This window comes from Papilio machaon, chromosome 10 (assembly GCF_912999745.1).
Source record: "Papilio machaon chromosome 10, ilPapMach1.1, whole genome shotgun sequence".
Lineage (NCBI taxonomy): Eukaryota > Metazoa > Arthropoda > Insecta > Lepidoptera > Papilionidae > Papilio > Papilio machaon.
In genome coordinates this window covers 3,912,653-3,931,535 of record NC_059995.1, presented here as the reverse complement: position 1 = coordinate 3,931,535, position 18,883 = coordinate 3,912,653, and the positions used below count along the sequence as shown (strand labels likewise).

Sequence of the window (18,883 nt, the reverse complement as noted above, 5' to 3'; positions counted from 1 at the left end):
ATTTTGAACTGAACATAACTGTTACCTGAATGTTTAACATTATGGTCATAAATTACAATAAAGTAAGTACCTATAATATAGAGAATTCGAGTGAAAAAGATGTTTTGTTTTGCTATGAATACTTGATGTCCTCTACACTACATAAATGCCAATCACCTTTCAAGCTGTAAACAACGTTAGTTGTCCAAACAAAGCGTCTCCAGTCGCCCCCGACTAATTATTTCGGACGGGGACAAGACAAATATTTGATAGTCGTATAGTATTCAACCGTTTTGTGTTTGCTTACAAGGAGTGATAACTATAGATAGATGATTAACCTTCGACACGCGCGGGCGGTCGGGCGGCCACTTGCCCCGTATCGTGTGGTTCGACGCAATTACTCGGCGTATGAGCACAGCCCACAGCCGAGCGGTCAGTCGACGCGCCGCACTCCAGCGGGTAACGTGTCTACATACAACTCTATATATAGGACACTTGCTAAACAAAGAAAGTAAAATGATTTATTCAAGTGTAACGTGTTTGCTGCTCTGCGCATTCGCCGTAACGGCCGATTCCCCGGAACCGCTCAGCGACGACTTTATCAATCTAATAAATTCAAAACAGAATACATGGAAAGCCGGTCGAAACTTCCCCTTGGATACGCCTTTTAAGCATATCAAGAAACTAATGGGTGCGTTGAAAGATGATCGCTTCACCACACTCGTTACAATGCAGCACGAGGTTGATTTAATAGCGAGTCTGCCGGAGAACTTCGATCCGAGAGACAAATGGCCCAATTGCCCGACATTAAACGAAGTTAGAGATCAGGGGTCGTGCGGAAGCTGCTGGGCATTCGGTGCTGTCGAAGCGATGACCGATCGCGTCTGCACCTACTCGAACGGTACGAAACATTTCCACTTCTCCGCCGAGGACCTGCTTAGTTGCTGTCCTATTTGCGGACTCGGTTGTAACGGGGGCATGCCGACACTCGCTTGGGAGTACTGGAAGCATTTCGGTCTAGTTTCCGGCGGCAGCTATAACTCCAGCCAGGGCTGCAGGCCGTACGAGATTCCTCCGTGCGAGCACCACGTACCAGGTAACAGGCTGCCGTGTAGCGGTGACACTAAGACTCCTAAATGTGTCAAGGATTGCGAAGCCGGTTACAAAGTGACTTACAAACAGGACAAGCACTACGGCAAGCACGTGTACTCGGTGAGGGGTGGCGAGGATCACATTAAAGCGGAGCTGTACAAGAACGGACCCGTGGAAGGCGCTTTCACAGTATACGCGGACCTGCTGTCGTACAAGAGCGGTGTATATCAACACGTCGCCGGTGATGCCCTCGGCGGACACGCGATCAAGATAATGGGTTGGGGAGTTGAAAACGGCAAAAAATATTGGCTTATCGCAAATTCTTGGAACAGCGACTGGGGTGACAACGGCTTCTTCAAAATCCTCAGAGGCGAAGACCACTGTGGCATAGAAAGCTCCATTGTTGCCGGCGAACCTTTGTTTGATTAACTCATGATTTAAGCATAAACAATGTTATGTCAGTCATTGAAGTTTAATAAATTTGTGGTCTTTACTGAGTATTCATTTAATGCCTTTTGAAAAATAATAAAAATTAATAACGAAAACAACAAGGTAAACTATTTGAAAAATATGTATGTGACAGGTCCTATAAGCCTCAACAGCCTAATACATAGTTAAAATTACCTAATTCAATATATACGATTATAATTTGAGTCATTAAATTGTTGACACAATTAACTTCGTAAACTAACAAAAGTTTATTATATCTACAAATTGTCTAGTTACAGATTTTGCCAAGCATGTAATACTTCTGACGTCATAATCAGAGCAAGAACAATGCAGGATGATTTCACCTGACGCATTAAACGTTAACCATTTAATGAACGTTATTGCGGTAATTTGCTGAACCTACTTAAATGTGAAAGAAATTGTAACCATGGGCTGTGTTCATATTCTTATTATGTACTACTCTTTCATACCACCTCTTTCATCCATCATATTATTTAAATACTGAATTCACATCATTCTTACGCAAATCCATTTTCAGGCAATCCATCCCTAATTTTTTTTATCTTCCTTTAACTTTGTAGCGATCCACATCAATCTCATTACTTTCTTATTCACTCAGTAATAAATAGTAATAACATAAATTAGTGTAAGTAAGTAACGAAAAGCGTCTAACCTTGTGTTCGCAACACTACTAAAGTTATACAGTTAATTTAACGTCGAGCGTATATTCGTTTTTCACATTTCATTAAAAATTTTAACTTACTTACCTCGGTCGGAGCACTTTGAGTGGTTTTACGATGAGTTTTTAAACCGTGTAACGAATACATGAGTGCAGTTTGTTTTAGTCTAGTGTTTATATGCAATTTTCGTAACATTTGATGACTTTATTTTATATTTTAGATAATTTACACCGAATTAAAAATTTAACTATAGGGAAAATAAAAAGTATTCTACAATACTTTATGTTTTGAAGAAAATAGTGTTATGAAGTTCTTGTTCAAAATCTTATGCTAAAATGTTACGTTGAACGAACATATTAATACGTATTATGGACGTTATTAATAATTAATAGTAATGACCATAGAATAATTGATTTATTATTTAAGCAATTGTAATATTATATTTGTCGCTGTTAATCTCTTGATTCCGATAGAATAAATTTTAACTTTATTATTTTCTTCAATAGCTAATAAATCTTTTACGCGGGATAAAAAAGAAAAGGGCTATAATCGCTCCCAAAGTTTAATAAAGGATAAATTAAACCTATAGAAAGATCCATAACTCTGTTAGTTGTTGAACGGAGGGCACTATTCAATTTAAGAAAATGTGATCCGTCACTGTCATTCGCCATGCTGCAGTAATTGACCGAATGGGGAATGGTCGAAAGAGCGTCCTCCAAAAATTATAATTACTTTCGGATAGTAATGGCAAACTTTAAATAAGTTAAAATGAATAAATAATTGATGAAGACTATTTAAATGATATCAATAGGATTAAAAATTTCCACCTAGCATACAAATTCCGATAAAACTCTTCGCATTCTCTATATTCGTTTATTCTAGTGTATTCTGTTACGAGTAGGTAGTGTTTTTTCTAAGGGACAATGTAGGCACATGTCGCAATCTCCCTTTTCACATAGCCGATTGCGGCTATTAATCACATATGTTGTAGTCGCGGCTGTGGCAGTAAAATCTATAGAATAGTTAGTCGCAAGCAGCCGAAAACGCGCGTCTAGTCGCTCTAGTGGAAAGTGGTCTAAGATGAAATGAAATGGAATGGGTTCGGTTAAAGAGGGCACCATCAAAAAGCTATGAATGGATGACTGTTGCGCGATAATTTTCTTTACTTTAATGATAGAATCAAAATATATATATGAATAGTTATAAATAGTTTTGTTCTTCAGGTACTGTTTTGGTTTTCTTTTACACCAGTATCTTGTGTTAATTTATGTATTACTATTAAAAAAAAAAATGATTCGTCTACCTACGCTATGTCGTAATTAGTTGTTATTCCAATGTACTGAAATACGAGATATGGAATGTAATGTTCATGCGAATGTTTTACGATAATTTAATGATATGTTTGAATCATCTGCGCCAACTTGTCACGTGTTGATGATATCTGTTCGTAATGCAATATTAAATAGTGCTTGTTAATTTAACCGACAGCTTTGTAGGTCTGTCTGTTGTTGTGCCAATCAAATTTTAATTCATTAGATTCGAATGCACTACACTAATGAATTAGTTCCATCACATTTGTAAGGATGTTCGCTGTTTTGGCGACATTTGGATGACGACAAATATAAATTGTACCTCACACAATCTAATCTAAAGTAATCAGAGTTAGAAATTGTAATGCGCTCTTATGGAAAGGCCTTAAATAGCCTGTATGTTCGTGGTATTACACTGGTCGAGTAAAATCATTCTTGCAAATCCTGCTCAGAACTTTACTAGTGTGTATCCAATTTTACACAAGGATAACGTAACCGTAGAAATACGTACATAACGTAACATCTAATATTTTATTACGATAAAATAATTTACATGGTGTAAAAACTATTATTTTTTGCAAATTCTTTTTAAAAATGCAAGAGGTGTTAAGGCACGCTAAACACTAGACGTGTGTAAATCAGCTCTGAATCGGTTCAAAAGTTCAAGTCGCAGACCCTTGAACCGTTAAGCTGCGGCACAACAAATAAATTGGAAGCGCACAGCTCATTACGATGTATTCTAACTATATGAGCTGACGAGGAGCGAGCTGGCGGGTTACTCAGTTCGCAGCTCGAAACAAATCGTAACGACATGCAGGAATAAATTGAATTGAGCTGCAAGTCTGTTCACTGATCCTCTTCACACATATAAACGGTGAGCTTATCTGCAGCATATCAATTTTAGTTGAGTAACCTATTACAACACAATGTGTCTCCGATCGTATAATTTATTGCGATTTGAAAGTCAGCAGTAAAAATCCGTGCTAGTATTAACAGTACAGACGTTAATGTCGGACAGTTGTGTCCTAGTCTAATTGTACTTTTAAATTAAAGACGAGTGACGACTTTTATTAATAAATTCTACCAGCAATTTAAATAATGCGACTTATTTACAATTACCTTATTGATAGGTAGACCGACATTATACTGTAATTGTGAGTTTCATGTTGACACTTGCAGTCGCCCGCGACATCGTCAGCGCAGAATTAAAAAAAAGTAGACTATATAATAATAAACTAATAATGCCCGCGACCAATGCCAACTTCCTGTCAAAGTCCTGTCATAATTGGTCTAGCCGTTCCGGAGATTACACGAAACAAAAGCCTTGCGGATAAAAAAAATTTCTTGATATCAAAATATTATTTTTTTCTCGATATTGTATACAGACACTCCAATTTTATTAATATGTATAGATAACAATTTTAAAGATTCATCTTTTATTCTTAATACCGATTGTGAAAAGGAAAGTATGTAAACACATCGCAATTTCCCTAAAAGGGAATAAAAAGTTTTCACTTCACGTATTATTACAGTGATAAAATAAAACTCAACAATAAAATCCAAATAACACTTTATTAATAACTACAATCAATAATTTATTCTGTTGTTTAGAAGACTGGCACATTTACATTACTTTTAACGTTAAAGCAGATATTAAATATAATAATTAATACCTAAAGCAATCATTATACAAGTCAATACAATTTGCAGCAATTCTTTATGCAAAGTTTACATTATTCCAGTCCAGCGATCAAAGCCAACGCTGGATTACAACTTGAAAAATATAAATCCACACTGGATCTCAATACAATGCATTCCACTTTTCCAGTTGTAATACAGCTCTGGATTTTTTCACTGGACTGGAATAATTTAAACTACGTTTGAACGCAACGCCGTGCCACGCTTCTAAACTACGAGAATATCTTAAAGCTATGACTATAATAAACTATAAATAGATGCTGTTTTAAATTAACCTAGAATATCACAAAACATGACTGATATCACTTTTTAATATTTTGTCGCTTTAAACATAGGGTAATGGACGAAACATGCAAAAAAAAAATAGTACCTTGATGATAATGAATTGAAATAATAAGTAAGAAACTTCAACGATGTTAGCCAATTGAATTGGCACATCTGATCTAAGAATACTCTTGTTATCAACGTGCCAAATCAAATGCACTTTAAATTAATATCACCGTCTCTTAAAAGAATTAAACAAGACACTTTACCTCGACACACATATTTTCAAACATTCTACAATAAGACAAACTAATACATAATTTAATGTGCAATCAGTCTGTGGAAACCCTTATTTTAATTAAAAATGAATTTATACAAAAATATTCATTTAACCAAACATTTACACATTAAATTTCTCGGGTTTTCAAGATTTTAAAAAAAAACTATTTTTAATTGGACTTCAGCTTTGGCAATATAATTAAGGATATAAATAACTCTATACATTTCATTATTAGCAGATATCATATAAATTTAAAGCACTAAAAATACTATATTAGAGGACAAGGACATGATTATCACATTCCATACTTCTTTATATGCAGCTTTATTACGAGACATCAGCTTTCAAGTCACCTACAAGATTATTCAACACTCGTATTTATAATTCGTTCCTTTCAATATCTGCCACTAACTACCTATGTCTAGTCTGATTATAAACTGACTAATAGCCTGTGACATAAAAATCATTTTCAGAGAAAAAAATATAGAAGAACATGATCATTTTTTTTCCATTTTCCATTTCCATAAGTGCTTTTATCTATGTAAAATTGACTTTTTTAATTATGAATAATTCGCACTTATGCAGATAATGCAGTAATCAAATGCTCCATTACGATATCTAATTTAATTATTATTGAGTGACCGAGTGGGAGATTACAAAAGTGGGCGGTACGTATAAAATATTTATATAGACTTGATTTATTGACTATTGAATTCTGAGACTTAAATCGCTTAATAACAATACGTTTAAAACGGGGGTTTTGGTCTCAGAAACCCACAGTGAGAAACAGATCAAAGTAACTGTAATGAAGCCTGTGGAAAACATTTACGAAACAATTTTCTATTATGTTTACAAATTGTCCTGTCTATCCATTTTATTACCACGTTTATTTTAAACTACAAGTCCATAAATATCTACAATATACATATAATACATTACATTTAATTCAAAACACACAATAGGAATGACTTAAAATGAAATTTTACAACAGCGATCCCAAATTAATTAATTTAAAATAAAAACACCTTATTAAAACAAATCGGCTAAAGATTATTACAATACATTAGTTTCTAGACCATTCTTTAATGACGTAAAAATATTAACGAACTCTAAAAAAATAAAAACAATTATAAAACTACAAGTTATAAGATATACTATAGTTTTTTATGCGTTCTAGACAAACATTTAAATCTCATGCAAAATTACATGTCAATAAAGAACAAAATAAGAAAAACTAATTTAGAACTATCAACTTTACTGGGTCTTTTTTACGATTATCGAATACTTATATTATAATTAATTAAAAAAAAATCCAAAATTTCCAATTAATATAAAACTCGAAAATAATTGAATTTATTAAAGCTATAAATCAATTTGAATGCATCGGTTTATAATGAATAATAATCACTCATTAATTATTATTTTCATTTATCATTAAATATAATATATATCATTCATAACTCATTACATATCATTCATTCGTTCAATACCTACATGGAATCATACCTGGTGTCAGAAGTGAGCGGGTCATTATCGTTTCTCTGTCTAAAGTCGAATGCATTCCTAAAACTATCTCTGAGTCTCTCCGTGAACGTTTTATAATCTAAGTGAGCTTGTTGACCGAATTCAAAGTCAGCCACTTCTATTGTATATCTGAAAAAAAAAAAAAAATTATAATAATATAATGTAGGGAAAATATAAATTAAAAAATACACATGTACAGTTTGATTAATCTTATGAAAATAAAATTCAGGCATTTATATTTGTTTTTATGAGCATTTATGGAATAAAAAAGCGTTTCTCGTTTTTATAACTAAGCATTAGAAAATACTTTTATTCAATTTGTTAAGAAAAAAAAAGTTCTTCATTTCATGTTCATGTTTCATTCCCCCTTTTCATGTTCTTTGTATACAAAAGTTCTTTTATAATGACTGAGGGTGACGAATTCGTGCTTTGCCTCAGGCTTTATTTTAAATTTGGCACCTTTTTAAAACTTGAACTAATGAAGCCGAGAAATGAGACAAAAAGCAAAACTTTGTTTCGTTATTGAATATAAGTGTTATAATTAACAGAAAGACAAAAAAAAAAAGAATCCAGTCTTACTATTCACCTAAAAATGCAATTAGGGGGCGTCCATAAATTACGTGAGGTGTTTTTTTTAATTTTCTGTCCCTCCCTCCCCCCCTGGTGAGATGTCGTGAGATTTTATTCAACCCCCTCCCCCATCTCCCAATCTCACGTGAGATTTTTCAAAATGTGAGTTTCTTACGTAAACGCGTTGGATTGTCATTGTAAAAAGAAAAAAACAAATTTGCTTCGTGCTTTTATTTACGACTAGTTATGACTAGTAATCAATGTTGCTGAGAGTTTAATTATAAGTGTAATAAAAATTTAACAATAGTATTTTTTTTTTGTTTCAATCAGAAAAAAAATTGCGTGATATTTGCCGAGACCCCCCCTCCCTCCAACGTAAGATTAGATGAGATTTGACTCGACCCCCTCCCCCCCTTAAACACCTCACGTAATTTATGGACGCCCCCTTATAAACATATATAAAAAAACTAGAAATCCCTAATCTGTCCCTTTAGTGATATATATATATTCAATCTCGGTAAATTCTAGAAACATAAAAGTTACCTTGATCTATGTTGATAGTAGGCGATGCCGAAAACTACCAAAATAACAGCTACCAAGCAAAATACCACAGGCACAACTATTACTGATAATTGGGCGTGGACAGTAGCTGAAAACGAACAAAACAATTCATTAGTTCATAATTTACTTTAAATCTTACTAATATTATAAATACTAATGTTTGGATGGATGGATGGATGTTTTTTACAAGATATCTCCAGAACGACTTCATGGATCTCGATGAAATTTGGTATAGATGTAAACACAGTCTCAAAGAACACATAGGCTACTAATTAAGTTTTTTTTTTTATTTCACGCAGACAGCTGGTTAACAAATATTTTAAAATATTTAGACAGTTCAATCAAGCAGCACTGAGTGAAATGTGGATGTAAGTCCTCAAAACAAAACAAAAAAAAACTGATTAGCCACATGTGACTTTTGTGAGCTGCAGTTAATGGAAAAGGCGAGGCTTATTGTGTTTTGACTGTATAATATGATACCTTTATAAATATTGATAGTTGCTCTTGAAACAGTCTTTCCCATATCATTCTCGACGACCACCACAACTGTATGCTGATCACAATCCGAGAAATAGTGGACCAGAGGGAATGCATTAGTAAGGGTTGAGGATTTATAAACGCATGTCTCATTTCCCGTTATATTATATTGCCCTTCTTTATATAAAGCACAATAGGCAAAAGGTGGGGAGCCTGTATACTTTACTTGCAAGTTAAGCAAGTCTCCGTGTTGAAGCCAATTGAGTCCAGTTATATTGACAGTTGATATTGGTTCTGAAAAACAAAACAAAAACTTCACATTAAATAATAAAATTACATAGGAAATAATTTGGATAATCGCCATGAGAATGCAAGACGGAAAATCAAAAACTTTAAATAAATAAATCACACAGAATATGAGTGAAATTGATAATTATAACATAAATATTACTTTAATAAAAAAAAATTACCTCTCACACTTATAGTTTCTTGATAGTGACCATATGTGTATGATTTACCAATAGGAACAATACTGGAGTTGTGACAGATATAGTCTTTTGTTGAATTATTTCTCTTCATAGTTGTTCTATTAGTGATCATACGTTTTACAATATTATGGATGGGTGAACTTTCAGTTGTTTCCAATTGTATTGGTTTAATACTAGTAGTACTCAGTGTTGCATTATTTGTTGTTGTTGAAGGTGGTTTAGGTGTTGTTGTTGTAGTAGTTGTTGTTGTTGTAGTAGTAGTAGTAGTAGTTGTGGTTGTTGTTGTTGTTGTTGTAGTGGTGGTTGTTGTTACTGGCGGCAATGGTAAATTGTTTGCCACAACCAATGCATCAATATAGTGATCAGCCATCAAATCATTGTATGTGTAATTTAAAGATAGATCCGTAGTTTGGTCTATATAAATACAATCTATGAACCAGTACGTTATAATTGTAGAAGCATTATTTTTTAAGTACTCCATTTCATTATCTGGAAGTTTTATATAATGCAGTACAGTTTTATTGACAGCCACAAAATTATTTGGACGCTCAAGATTATCCTGATTTAGCACTAAATTCCCATTTAGTGAATCTGAAAATGAAAACCAGCTCATAAATATTCTTGCCTTAAAGTAGGCATTGAATTTCATGCAATTTAAATAAAAATAAAAAACATAAGAATGCATTATTACCTGTTAACCTGAATGTGGAGCTTGCTGATGTAACAAAATACCAAATACCATAAAAACTTTTCATCAGCTTCACTCTCATTACATATTCTCCTGCTTCATACAACTCTTTAGGGTACTCCACAGTCCACTTCGACTCATTTGTTGATAATTGAAACTATTAACAGTTAATGGTTTAATTAACACATTCAATGCAACTAAAATTATACAATCATATTGGCAATGTATGTGCCAATTTGATTTGATTGATGTGAATATTTGGAAATTGGTTGTATTGCTATTAAATTTTAAGGGTGAATACAAATATAATGAACTTAGTAAATGTCCACAACTTGTCCAATTGGAATTGCATCTTAAACTATGACGCTTCAGCTGGGTACATTACTATTAGCGTATATATGAGTACATTTATTACTGATATAGATGGAATTAAATCAAATTAAACTTTATATAAAATATGTTGTTGTATCAAATTATTTTTATATCTCACCTCTTGTTCATGTTGCGGTTGTACATCATCACAAAATACATATTTAAGATTTTCTCCACCGTATCCTTTTACTCTTGCGGTGAATGTTATATTCGACCCACGAACGGCTGGACCATCGTTTACAAGTGACACGTCAAGAGAGCACCAAACTATAAAGAAACATTCTACGTTTAAATTTACATCCTAATTGCAATGTGCTTCTTTAGAAACTAGAAATGTTAAATTCAACTCACCACTTTTATAAATGTACATAAAAGTAATGATAAACATGAAACGACCCATGATGGAAAAATTGTCAGAAGTTTACAAAATCTTTAAAGTTCAGAGAACTTGTAAATAGTCTTGTATAACAACGTCAATCATTAGAAACTCTTCTTTAATGAACTAAACAACGCAAAATAAAGAAATATCAATACAATACAGCCACTTTTGCGTCATCACATGCTTTGACATAAGATTAGAAAGATGTCAATTTTTTTAAAGATATCATGATGTGATGACAGCGACACAGACACAGACTCATTTAATTAAATCGTTACCGTTGAACTTACATAGTTTACCACACCTCCGTGAAGTTGGCCCCCTCACTTTCATTTTTTTAACTTTTTTTTACGCAAATCGTTTGAGAATCGTTTGAGAGGGTTTGAGAGAAAAGAAATATCGTTTGAGAGTTCCTACTTTCTCCGTAAAAACAATTTCAAATTCTAGTGTTAAGTTGGCCCCCTCTCTTTACTTTTTTTTATTTTTTTCAATGCGAATCGTTAGAGAGTCGTTTGAGAGACATTAAGAGAAAAGAAATATCGTTTGAGAGTTTTTACTTTTTCTGTAATAAATATTTTAATTCTGGGCATCGAAAGTTACAAATCGATTTTCTTTTTTTTCCTAATTAAATATGGCAATCATGCACATGGACGTTTCAAATTTATTGTGTAGGTAGAGAATGGTAAGAGAGTGATTGAGAGAAAAGAAAAAACGTTGGAGAGTTAATACTTTTTCTTAAATAAATATTTCAATTTCGGAATCGAAAGTTACAGATCGGTTTTCCTTTACTCCGAAATAAATATGACAGTCATGCACTTGGACGTTTCAAATTTATTATGTAGGTAGAGAATGGTAAGAGAGTGATTGAGAGAAAAGAGAAATCATTTGAGAGTTAATACTTTTTCTGAAATATATATTTCAATGTCGGAATCGAAAGTAACAAATCGATTTTCCTTTTTTCCGAATTAAATATGGCAATCATGCACTTAGACGTTTCAAATTTACTGTGTAGGTAGAGAATGGTAAGAGAGTGATTAAGTGAAAAGAGAAATCGTTTGAGAGTTAATACTTTTTCTGAAGTATATATTTCAATGTCGGAATCGAAAGTTACAAATCGATTTTTCTTTTATTACGAATTAAATATGGCAATCATGCAATAAGACGTTTCAAATTTATTGTGTAGGTAGAGAATGCTTAGGGAGTGATTGAGAGAAAAGAGAAATCGTTTGAGAGTTAATACTTTTTCTGAAATAAGTATTTCAATTTCGGAATCGAAAGTTACAGATCGGTTTTCCTTTGCTCCGAAATAAATATGGCAACCATGCACTTGGACGTTTCAAATTTATTGTGTAGGTAGAGAATGGTAAGAGAGTGATTGAGAGAAAAGAGAAATCGTTTGAGAGTTAATACTTTTCCTGAAATAAATATATCAATGTCGGAATCGAAAGTTACTAATCGATTTTCCTTTTTTTCCGAAATAATTATGGCAATCATGCACTTAAACGTTTCAAATTTTTTGTATAGGTATAGAATGATTAGGCAGTGATTGAGAGAAAAGAGAAATCGTTTGAGAGTAAATACTTTTCCTGAAATAAATATTTCAATTTCGGAATCGTAAGTAACAAATCGATTTTCAAAAACTTACAAATCTCAAAAATTTAAATATTTATTTCAGAAAAAGTATTAACTCTCAAACGATTTCTCTTTTCTCTCAATCACTCTCTTACCATTCTCTACCTACACAATAAATTTGAAACGTCCAAGTGCATGGTTGCCATATTTATTTCGGAGCAAAGGAAAACCGATCTGTAACTTTCGATTCCGAAATTGAAATACGTATTTCAGAAAAAGTATTAACTCTCAAACGATTTCTCTTTTCTCTCAATCACTCCCTAAGCATTCTCTACCTACACAATAAATTTGAAACGTCCAAGTGCATGATTGCCATATTTAATTCGGAAAAAAAAGAAAATCGATTTGTAACTTTCGATGCCCAGAATTAAAATATTTATTACAGAAAAAGTAAAAACTCTCAAACGATATTTCTTTTCTCTTAATGTCTCTCAAACGACTCTCTAACGATTCGCATTGAAAAAAATAAAAAAAAGTAAAGTGGGGGGGCCAACTTAACACTAGAATTTGAAATTGTTTTTACGGAGAAAGTAGGAACTCTCAAACGATATTTCTTTTCTCTCAAACCCTCTCAAACGATTCTCAAACGATTTGCGTAAAAAAAAGTTAAAAAAATGAAAGTGAGGGGGCCAACTTCACGGAGGTGTTTACCACACAAGGTTTGCAAAGATTTGCTTCTTTGCCACTTTACAAAATAATTTCTTGGTTTATTTATTTATAAACACAACTACACACACTTTTCCAATCAAAAATCCCATTTTTTCAATTTTTATGGAACTTTTTAGAATCTGTTTCTGACATAAATGTGATGCGCAGGAGGTGAGCTATCTGTGACAGCTAGAAAGGCAAAGCAAAGCAAATCATAAGAAATATTTTCCTGTTATTTAGTTTTTGCTCTGTTTTCAATGAACATTTAAAATAATAACAACACAAATATGTTCAGCATTTGAATTGGTGCCTGCAGTCCCTGCGTATAAATTTGTTAATAAATCGTAAAATGGCTACCGTATTTGATAGTCCTTTCATTCGACAACGTTTGCATCGTTTGCGGCATCGTGATTTTGACTTGGACGAAGATCAGAGATTTGGTCGATGTGACTGTACCAGTTATTCTTATTTTGTTCTATCGATGGTACTATTTTCTGTAGGTACCGTTATAACAGTCCTAGCCTTGGGAGACACAGATGGCTACATACTAAGCAACTTAGGACACATGTGGCTTGTTGGACCAATATTTATTTGTTCTGGGATGATGGTTGCAGTTAAGAGCATGCTGTATTTACGAAGAAAGAGTGTTATACAAATGCTTTTACATCAGCGTGCTATTATCAGGGTAAGTCATGTGACTTCTCAATTTTTTATTGGCAGGAATGTGCCAATTTGTAATTATATTTTTTGAGTATTAGATGTCTTAATCAAATAATATTAATTTAAACCATATACAATGATAACGCCTTTTCTTGAGTTACCAGAAATGAAATTATCACCTGAATAATCCTTGTTTACGTAGCCTTAACCCAATAACCACATACCTTATCAACATATGCAAATTATATTACAAGGATGTTTAAATTTGTGTGTTTGTCTTAGATTCGAATTTGGGCACATTCATAAATAAATTTTATGATTTAATTTGAGATATATAGATCTTATAAAAAAGCACATATTACAACAAAAGCTTTAAATAAATTATGATAAAATAATTAAATACAACTGCTATTCCTAGTCTTTCATAGTTCCAATAAAGTATAACACACATAAAAACCTGTAGTAAAATTTTTACTACTTAGCCACAAGTCTTTCTAGCTAGTAACAGCTATATACATTTAATCTATTTCTGCTGGCATTTTGGAGATGAAAAGGATTAGATTCTGTATTCAGGGTCACTCAAGAAGCAAGTGTATCATCTCAAAGGCCAGCAACACATCTGCGGTTCCTCTAGTATTGTAGATGTTAGTGTGCTTTATTGAACACCTCTGTGTTCCCGCTGCTTCTTAGCACTTATCTTATAAAAAATGATTTGGTAAACCTGAGTGTATATCCAATAAACTACATCTTACTAATTTGATAAATGTGGGTGGTTAGATGGATAGATGTTTGCCAGGAGGTATCTCCTATAAGGCTTAACGGGTCTTGGTGAAATTTGGTTCAGATGTAGAACAAAATCTGGGAGAACATTTAGGTTACTAATTATGTTGTTTTTTAATACCGTGTGGACGGAGTACAGGTGACAGCTAGTTATTTATATAGATAATTTCTATTAAGATTTCCAGTAAGAAACTATTGATAATGTCTTAGCAATATTAATAATTAAATAAGTTATTTTGAAATAAATGTGCACATTCACTAATCATTGACTTCATTATTTTATAACCAAAAGCTTCATTACTTTTTAACCAGGAATATTCATTATTAAATCAGAAGAAATCATTTAAATTTAATTTGTAGCTAGGCCAACAGAATACTATATTTTTACCATTGACCATCTAACCTTTTGTTTTATTCATTTTTAAATCACACAAAAACTCTATTGTATTGTGACTAATTTGGTGCTATTTGTAACAAGTTCCTAGAAATCCATTAAGGATATTGCAGTCGCCTCAACAAACACACATGCTAATTCATAGAATTATTACTTTGAATTCCTCTCTGTGAATAGTCTGTTATTAACCTTGTAAATATAGCAAAAGTAGATTTGTTAATTTGATAATCTGAGATCACCAAACTGTAATAATCTGCTAGCTTGTCATGTCAATGCAATTGTTTTCATATCCTATTTAAGAGGTATATTTTTTTTTTCCTAGGACATGGCAGCTGTACAAGCAGAGCAAGCATTTGGAGGCCAAGTACCTAGAACAGCTTCAAGCGCTACACTTCCACCTTCATATGATGCTTTAATTGCCAGTGCTACCACAAGTAAGCCTCAGCCTTCAGGTTCGGAACCACCTCCACCCACATATGATGAAGCTATGTGCCTCATTGATGATGAAAAACTAAGAATTGAAAATAGAATTGAACATAGTGCTAAACAAGAAACCAGTGACCAAACCTCTAGCATCAACAATGATATAAATTTTAAACCGTGAATTGATTTACTTAATTTTTTTGTTTACAATAGTCATGTAAGTAAAACTTAATTCTTCCTTTGTACTTATAATTTGCAGTAGTGAACTATGTAAATTCATAGTATTCTCAGATGTGCCTAAATATTGACTTGTTGGCGATATTGTTAATTAGGTATTTTAGATAATTAAGGAAAGCCTTATAGCTTAAGATGATATAATATGAATTTGATAAAGTTTTACTCTTACTCCGGATATTTTGGATAGAAATATGGATTCATATGAAAATATTTTTAGAATGAACAAAAGTAGGTATCAAATTGTTTTTAAAGAGTAATCGGAAATTAAAAAAATGCAAATGTGTAATGCATTTAATTAATGCAAGTCTTGTCCTGTCTTTATTGGGCTTGCCAAAAAGATTGTGTGCCTAAAACTTTAAGTGGTGATATGACATTATTTTTGTATCATATTTTTATTGGATTATATTTAAAACAATGGATAAAATATTTGCTATTATTATCATAAAATAAAATTTTATTGCTATTTATTTGAAAAAAAAAAATGTGGTTCAACTAGCTTATTTTCATTGGTTGATAAATTGTTATGCCAGTAGATAAAAAAGCGTGTATGTCTGTACCATCCATTGAGAAAGTTTGAAATGAGAATAGAAAATCAGCTGTAATAATATAAACAAAATGTCTATACTGACAAGGATATCTGACCCCCAGTGGGCATAAATGAAACTAAATTTTAATAACTTATTACAATCAGTCCTCCTTTCAATGTCAAAAAGTGTTACAAACTCCTTTTTGTCATATAATGTTTTTTTCTTTTGTGCCATTTTTAATGCCCATGTAGGTTTTACATATTTTCAAACTAACCACAATAGCAGCACCTTCACCGGTTAAGACATCCTAGTTTGACCATATATTTACAATTCATTTTATGACCTTGAAATTTGTTTAACAGTGTTATTGATCTCTTTTGCAGTTTGTATCCAACCATGGTGCAAATACTTGCCGCCAATTAGTGTTTATTGCTGTACCCTTTGGTGGTTGCTACTAACTAGTATAATTTCTAAGCTAGTTTTCATTTTAATTGTTATTTCCTAAATTAGTGGAAGCTGAAGTGATAGCTTTTTCATCTTTTAGAAAACGAATTTCTTCTCTTATTTAATAGAAAATGAATGAAATCAAATGAAACAGATGTATTTAATTTTAAAATCATAATATTTTAATGACTTTTATTGCTTATATCTTTTGCATGATAAAAAAGTGATTTATGAATTGATTCCATACTTGTAATTATAAATGTTAAAGGCTTTATGTACAGCATGTACTGTAGAACGATATCAATTAATGAAAATAAGCTTGTGCACACAGAAAATCAATATTTTAAAAGTTATGTAGCAATGTATAATCTTTAACTGTGATCATGTGCTATCAGTGATAAACTATACTCGGATAATAATTTGAACTTGCTAAGACATTTTCTGATTACAAATTGACACAATTATTGCACTCGAACCTTTTTTTTTTGGCCTTAATTAGATTTGGGTACAGTTTTTCTTTGAGTTGCATAAATTATATCTATATTGAATGAATATAACTAATGTGATGTTAGTAGTACTTTTGCCTATTTATTTGATCACTGGTAAAGTTACCAGCTACTATTTTTCTGAAATTCTTCTCTTCCCTTTAGTTATCCATATGTAAAGACATAATTTAAAAAGGAAGAGAACAAGAGTTACTTTGAAGTGTATTTTTAAGGATCTAATACATTTTATGTATATCCATTTAATCAGCATCGGTTTAAAAAACAAATTCTATTAAAAAAAATATAATCTGCTTGAGTGTTCAGTAGAATATAACCCTTAAGTGAAAAAAATCACAAGGTACAGAATACTTGTCTTAGAATTTTGTTAAAGAATAATTATGTCGTATTTCCTTGCATTTCAGTTTTAAGGTTAATTTACAATGTTTTATTTAATTTTTTAAATATGATTAATATTTTACAATAATTTCTTTTGTTAACAAATGGAGTCAGTCTAAACAAAACCTCGAATAGATTAGTGGTCTGATTTTGCACATGATGCAAAGACTGAAGCATTTACATATATTATTGTTGGAAATTTATATAAAAAGCAATGTTTTGTACATAGAATAGTTGTAATGTTAATCTGATAATATACAGAAAGTGAATTACATCTAAATATGTACTTTTTACTTAAAATGCAAATAGTATTTGATTTCATTTACTATGTTGATTAAAAATGACAACAGGTTTGTGCTCAACCAACTTATTGTTATGAGGCTATTTTTTTTTTTTTTTTGTAATAAATATGTATGGCAATGCCCTTGAAAATAAAATTTAAATATAGAGACAGATGAAATACAGTGATACAAGCAATACCTTGTACAATCAGTTTAGATTTGTTGATAACTTGAAACACCGATTGTTTGAATTACTGCATTGCATTTATCTAGTCAAGAAATTGATTGATTTTATGAATTAAGTTCTGATTAATTGCTTATGTCACTAAACTAAACATAAATTACATATTCTTTTTCTGAATTTACATTGTTTTATTTATATTTTCATTCAAAACAGTCATGTATGAGCACTTAAATACCACTTAATCTTATGTTAATCTACCGAAATACATAGCTCTATAGCAAACATCTCGCAATTGTGGCCATTGTACAATGAATACATCTGCAAAATACTGAAGGATTTTTCCTGATAAGGACAATGTTCTTACCCGACATATACTCTCAATGAAAACAATTCTGCAATCTAATAACAACAAACATCTCAATAAAAAGGCAACAGCACATACTGGTATGCAAGTACCTGGACCATTACATAAAATCACATCAGGTTTAAATTCATAAATAACCGGAATAGTGCAAAACGTCGCATACAATGTACTAAACACTGATGATAAGTATGTTTGTTTTACTTTTCTACTTCTTGGTATACGGCATAATTTATAACTTGTAGCACTGCTTTCGGTTTTGTGTATTTTAATTTCACTACTCACGTCACTGTCAGCCAAAATATATAAACGCGGCAGAAACTTATTTTTGTTCAGATTCGGTATGAGTCTTAGCATTTCTGTGGTATGACCCCCTGATCCAATACAAACAATTGTTTTTAATGAAGATTTTTGTACTGCCAAGTTGCATTCCGATCGGAGTACCTTACAAACAACCCATAAGATTCTAATGAAAAATGTAATGCCTAAGAAAAGTAATATTATCGCATAAAACTCCATGTTAATGAACACTTGGTTAATTAACACAAAAAGTAAGTAAAGTTAGAGTATTGAGATGGATGTTGACGTTAAGTTGACATTGATCGTGAAGTTGAAGGCT

General features: G+C 32.1%; 4 protein-coding genes across 4 annotated transcripts; 2 read left to right on the top strand and 2 right to left on the bottom strand.

Annotated features, from left to right (window-relative positions):
• The first annotated feature begins 358 nt into the window (after positions 1-358).
• LOC106710142 (cathepsin B) lies at positions 359-1,564 on the top strand. The gene has a single exon (XM_014502132.2). It carries the CDS (start codon positions 388-390, stop codon positions 1,498-1,500), a length of 1,113 nt encoding a protein of 370 aa, XP_014357618.2. The 5' UTR covers positions 359-387; the 3' UTR covers positions 1,501-1,564.
• Positions 1,565-7,209: 5,645 nt separating this feature from the next.
• Positions 7,210-10,981, bottom strand: LOC106710146. Its single transcript, XM_045679632.1, has 7 exons — positions 10,785-10,981; positions 10,552-10,700; positions 10,065-10,218; positions 9,356-9,964; positions 8,889-9,179; positions 8,391-8,496; positions 7,210-7,406 (listed from the first exon to the last, which is right to left on the bottom strand). The coding sequence occupies exons 1-7, from the start codon at positions 10,831-10,833 to the stop codon at positions 7,244-7,246; spliced, it is 1,521 nt and encodes a 506-aa protein (XP_045535588.1). The 5' UTR covers positions 10,834-10,981; the 3' UTR covers positions 7,210-7,243.
• Positions 10,982-13,240: 2,259 nt separating this feature from the next.
• LOC106710148 lies at positions 13,241-16,003 on the top strand. The gene is made up of 2 exons (XM_014502137.2): positions 13,241-13,777; positions 15,249-16,003. Exons 1-2 carry the CDS (start codon positions 13,442-13,444, stop codon positions 15,528-15,530), a joined length of 618 nt encoding a protein of 205 aa, XP_014357623.2. The 5' UTR covers positions 13,241-13,441; the 3' UTR covers positions 15,531-16,003.
• A 2,074-nt stretch (positions 16,004-18,077) lies between these two features.
• LOC106710147 (UDP-N-acetylglucosamine transferase subunit ALG14 homolog) lies at positions 18,078-18,869 on the bottom strand. The gene has a single exon (XM_014502136.2). The coding sequence runs from the start codon at positions 18,781-18,783 to the stop codon at positions 18,148-18,150; it is 636 nt and encodes a 211-aa protein (XP_014357622.2). The 5' UTR covers positions 18,784-18,869; the 3' UTR covers positions 18,078-18,147.
• Positions 18,870-18,883: the final 14 nt, after the last annotated feature.

What these genes read in the sequence shown, in the direction of transcription:
- LOC106710148 (XM_014502137.2), top strand. Translation starts at nt 13,442, where the DNA reads ATGGCTACCGTATTTGATAGTCCTTTCATTCGACAACGTTTGCATCGT. An exon ending in ATCAGCGTGCTATTATCAGG is followed by an intron (nt 13,778 to 15,248) that starts GTAAGTCATGTG and finishes TTTTTTTCCTAG; the next exon opens with GACATGGCAGCTGTACAAGC.
- LOC106710142 (XM_014502132.2), top strand. Translation starts at nt 388, where the DNA reads ATGAGCACAGCCCACAGCCGAGCGGTCAGTCGACGCGCCGCACTCCAG.
- LOC106710147 (XM_014502136.2), bottom strand. Translation starts at nt 18,783, where the DNA reads ATGGAGTTTTATGCGATAATATTACTTTTCTTAGGCATTACATTTTTC.
- LOC106710146 (XM_045679632.1), bottom strand. Translation starts at nt 10,833, where the DNA reads ATGGGTCGTTTCATGTTTATCATTACTTTTATGTACATTTATAAAAGT. An exon ending in AACCGCAACATGAACAAGAG is followed by an intron (nt 10,219 to 10,551) that starts GTGAGATATAAA and finishes AACTGTTAATAG; the next exon opens with TTTCAATTATCAACAAATGA. An exon ending in AGAAACTATAAGTGTGAGAG is followed by an intron (nt 9,180 to 9,355) that starts GTAATTTTTTTT and finishes TTTGTTTTTCAG; the next exon opens with AACCAATATCAACTGTCAAT.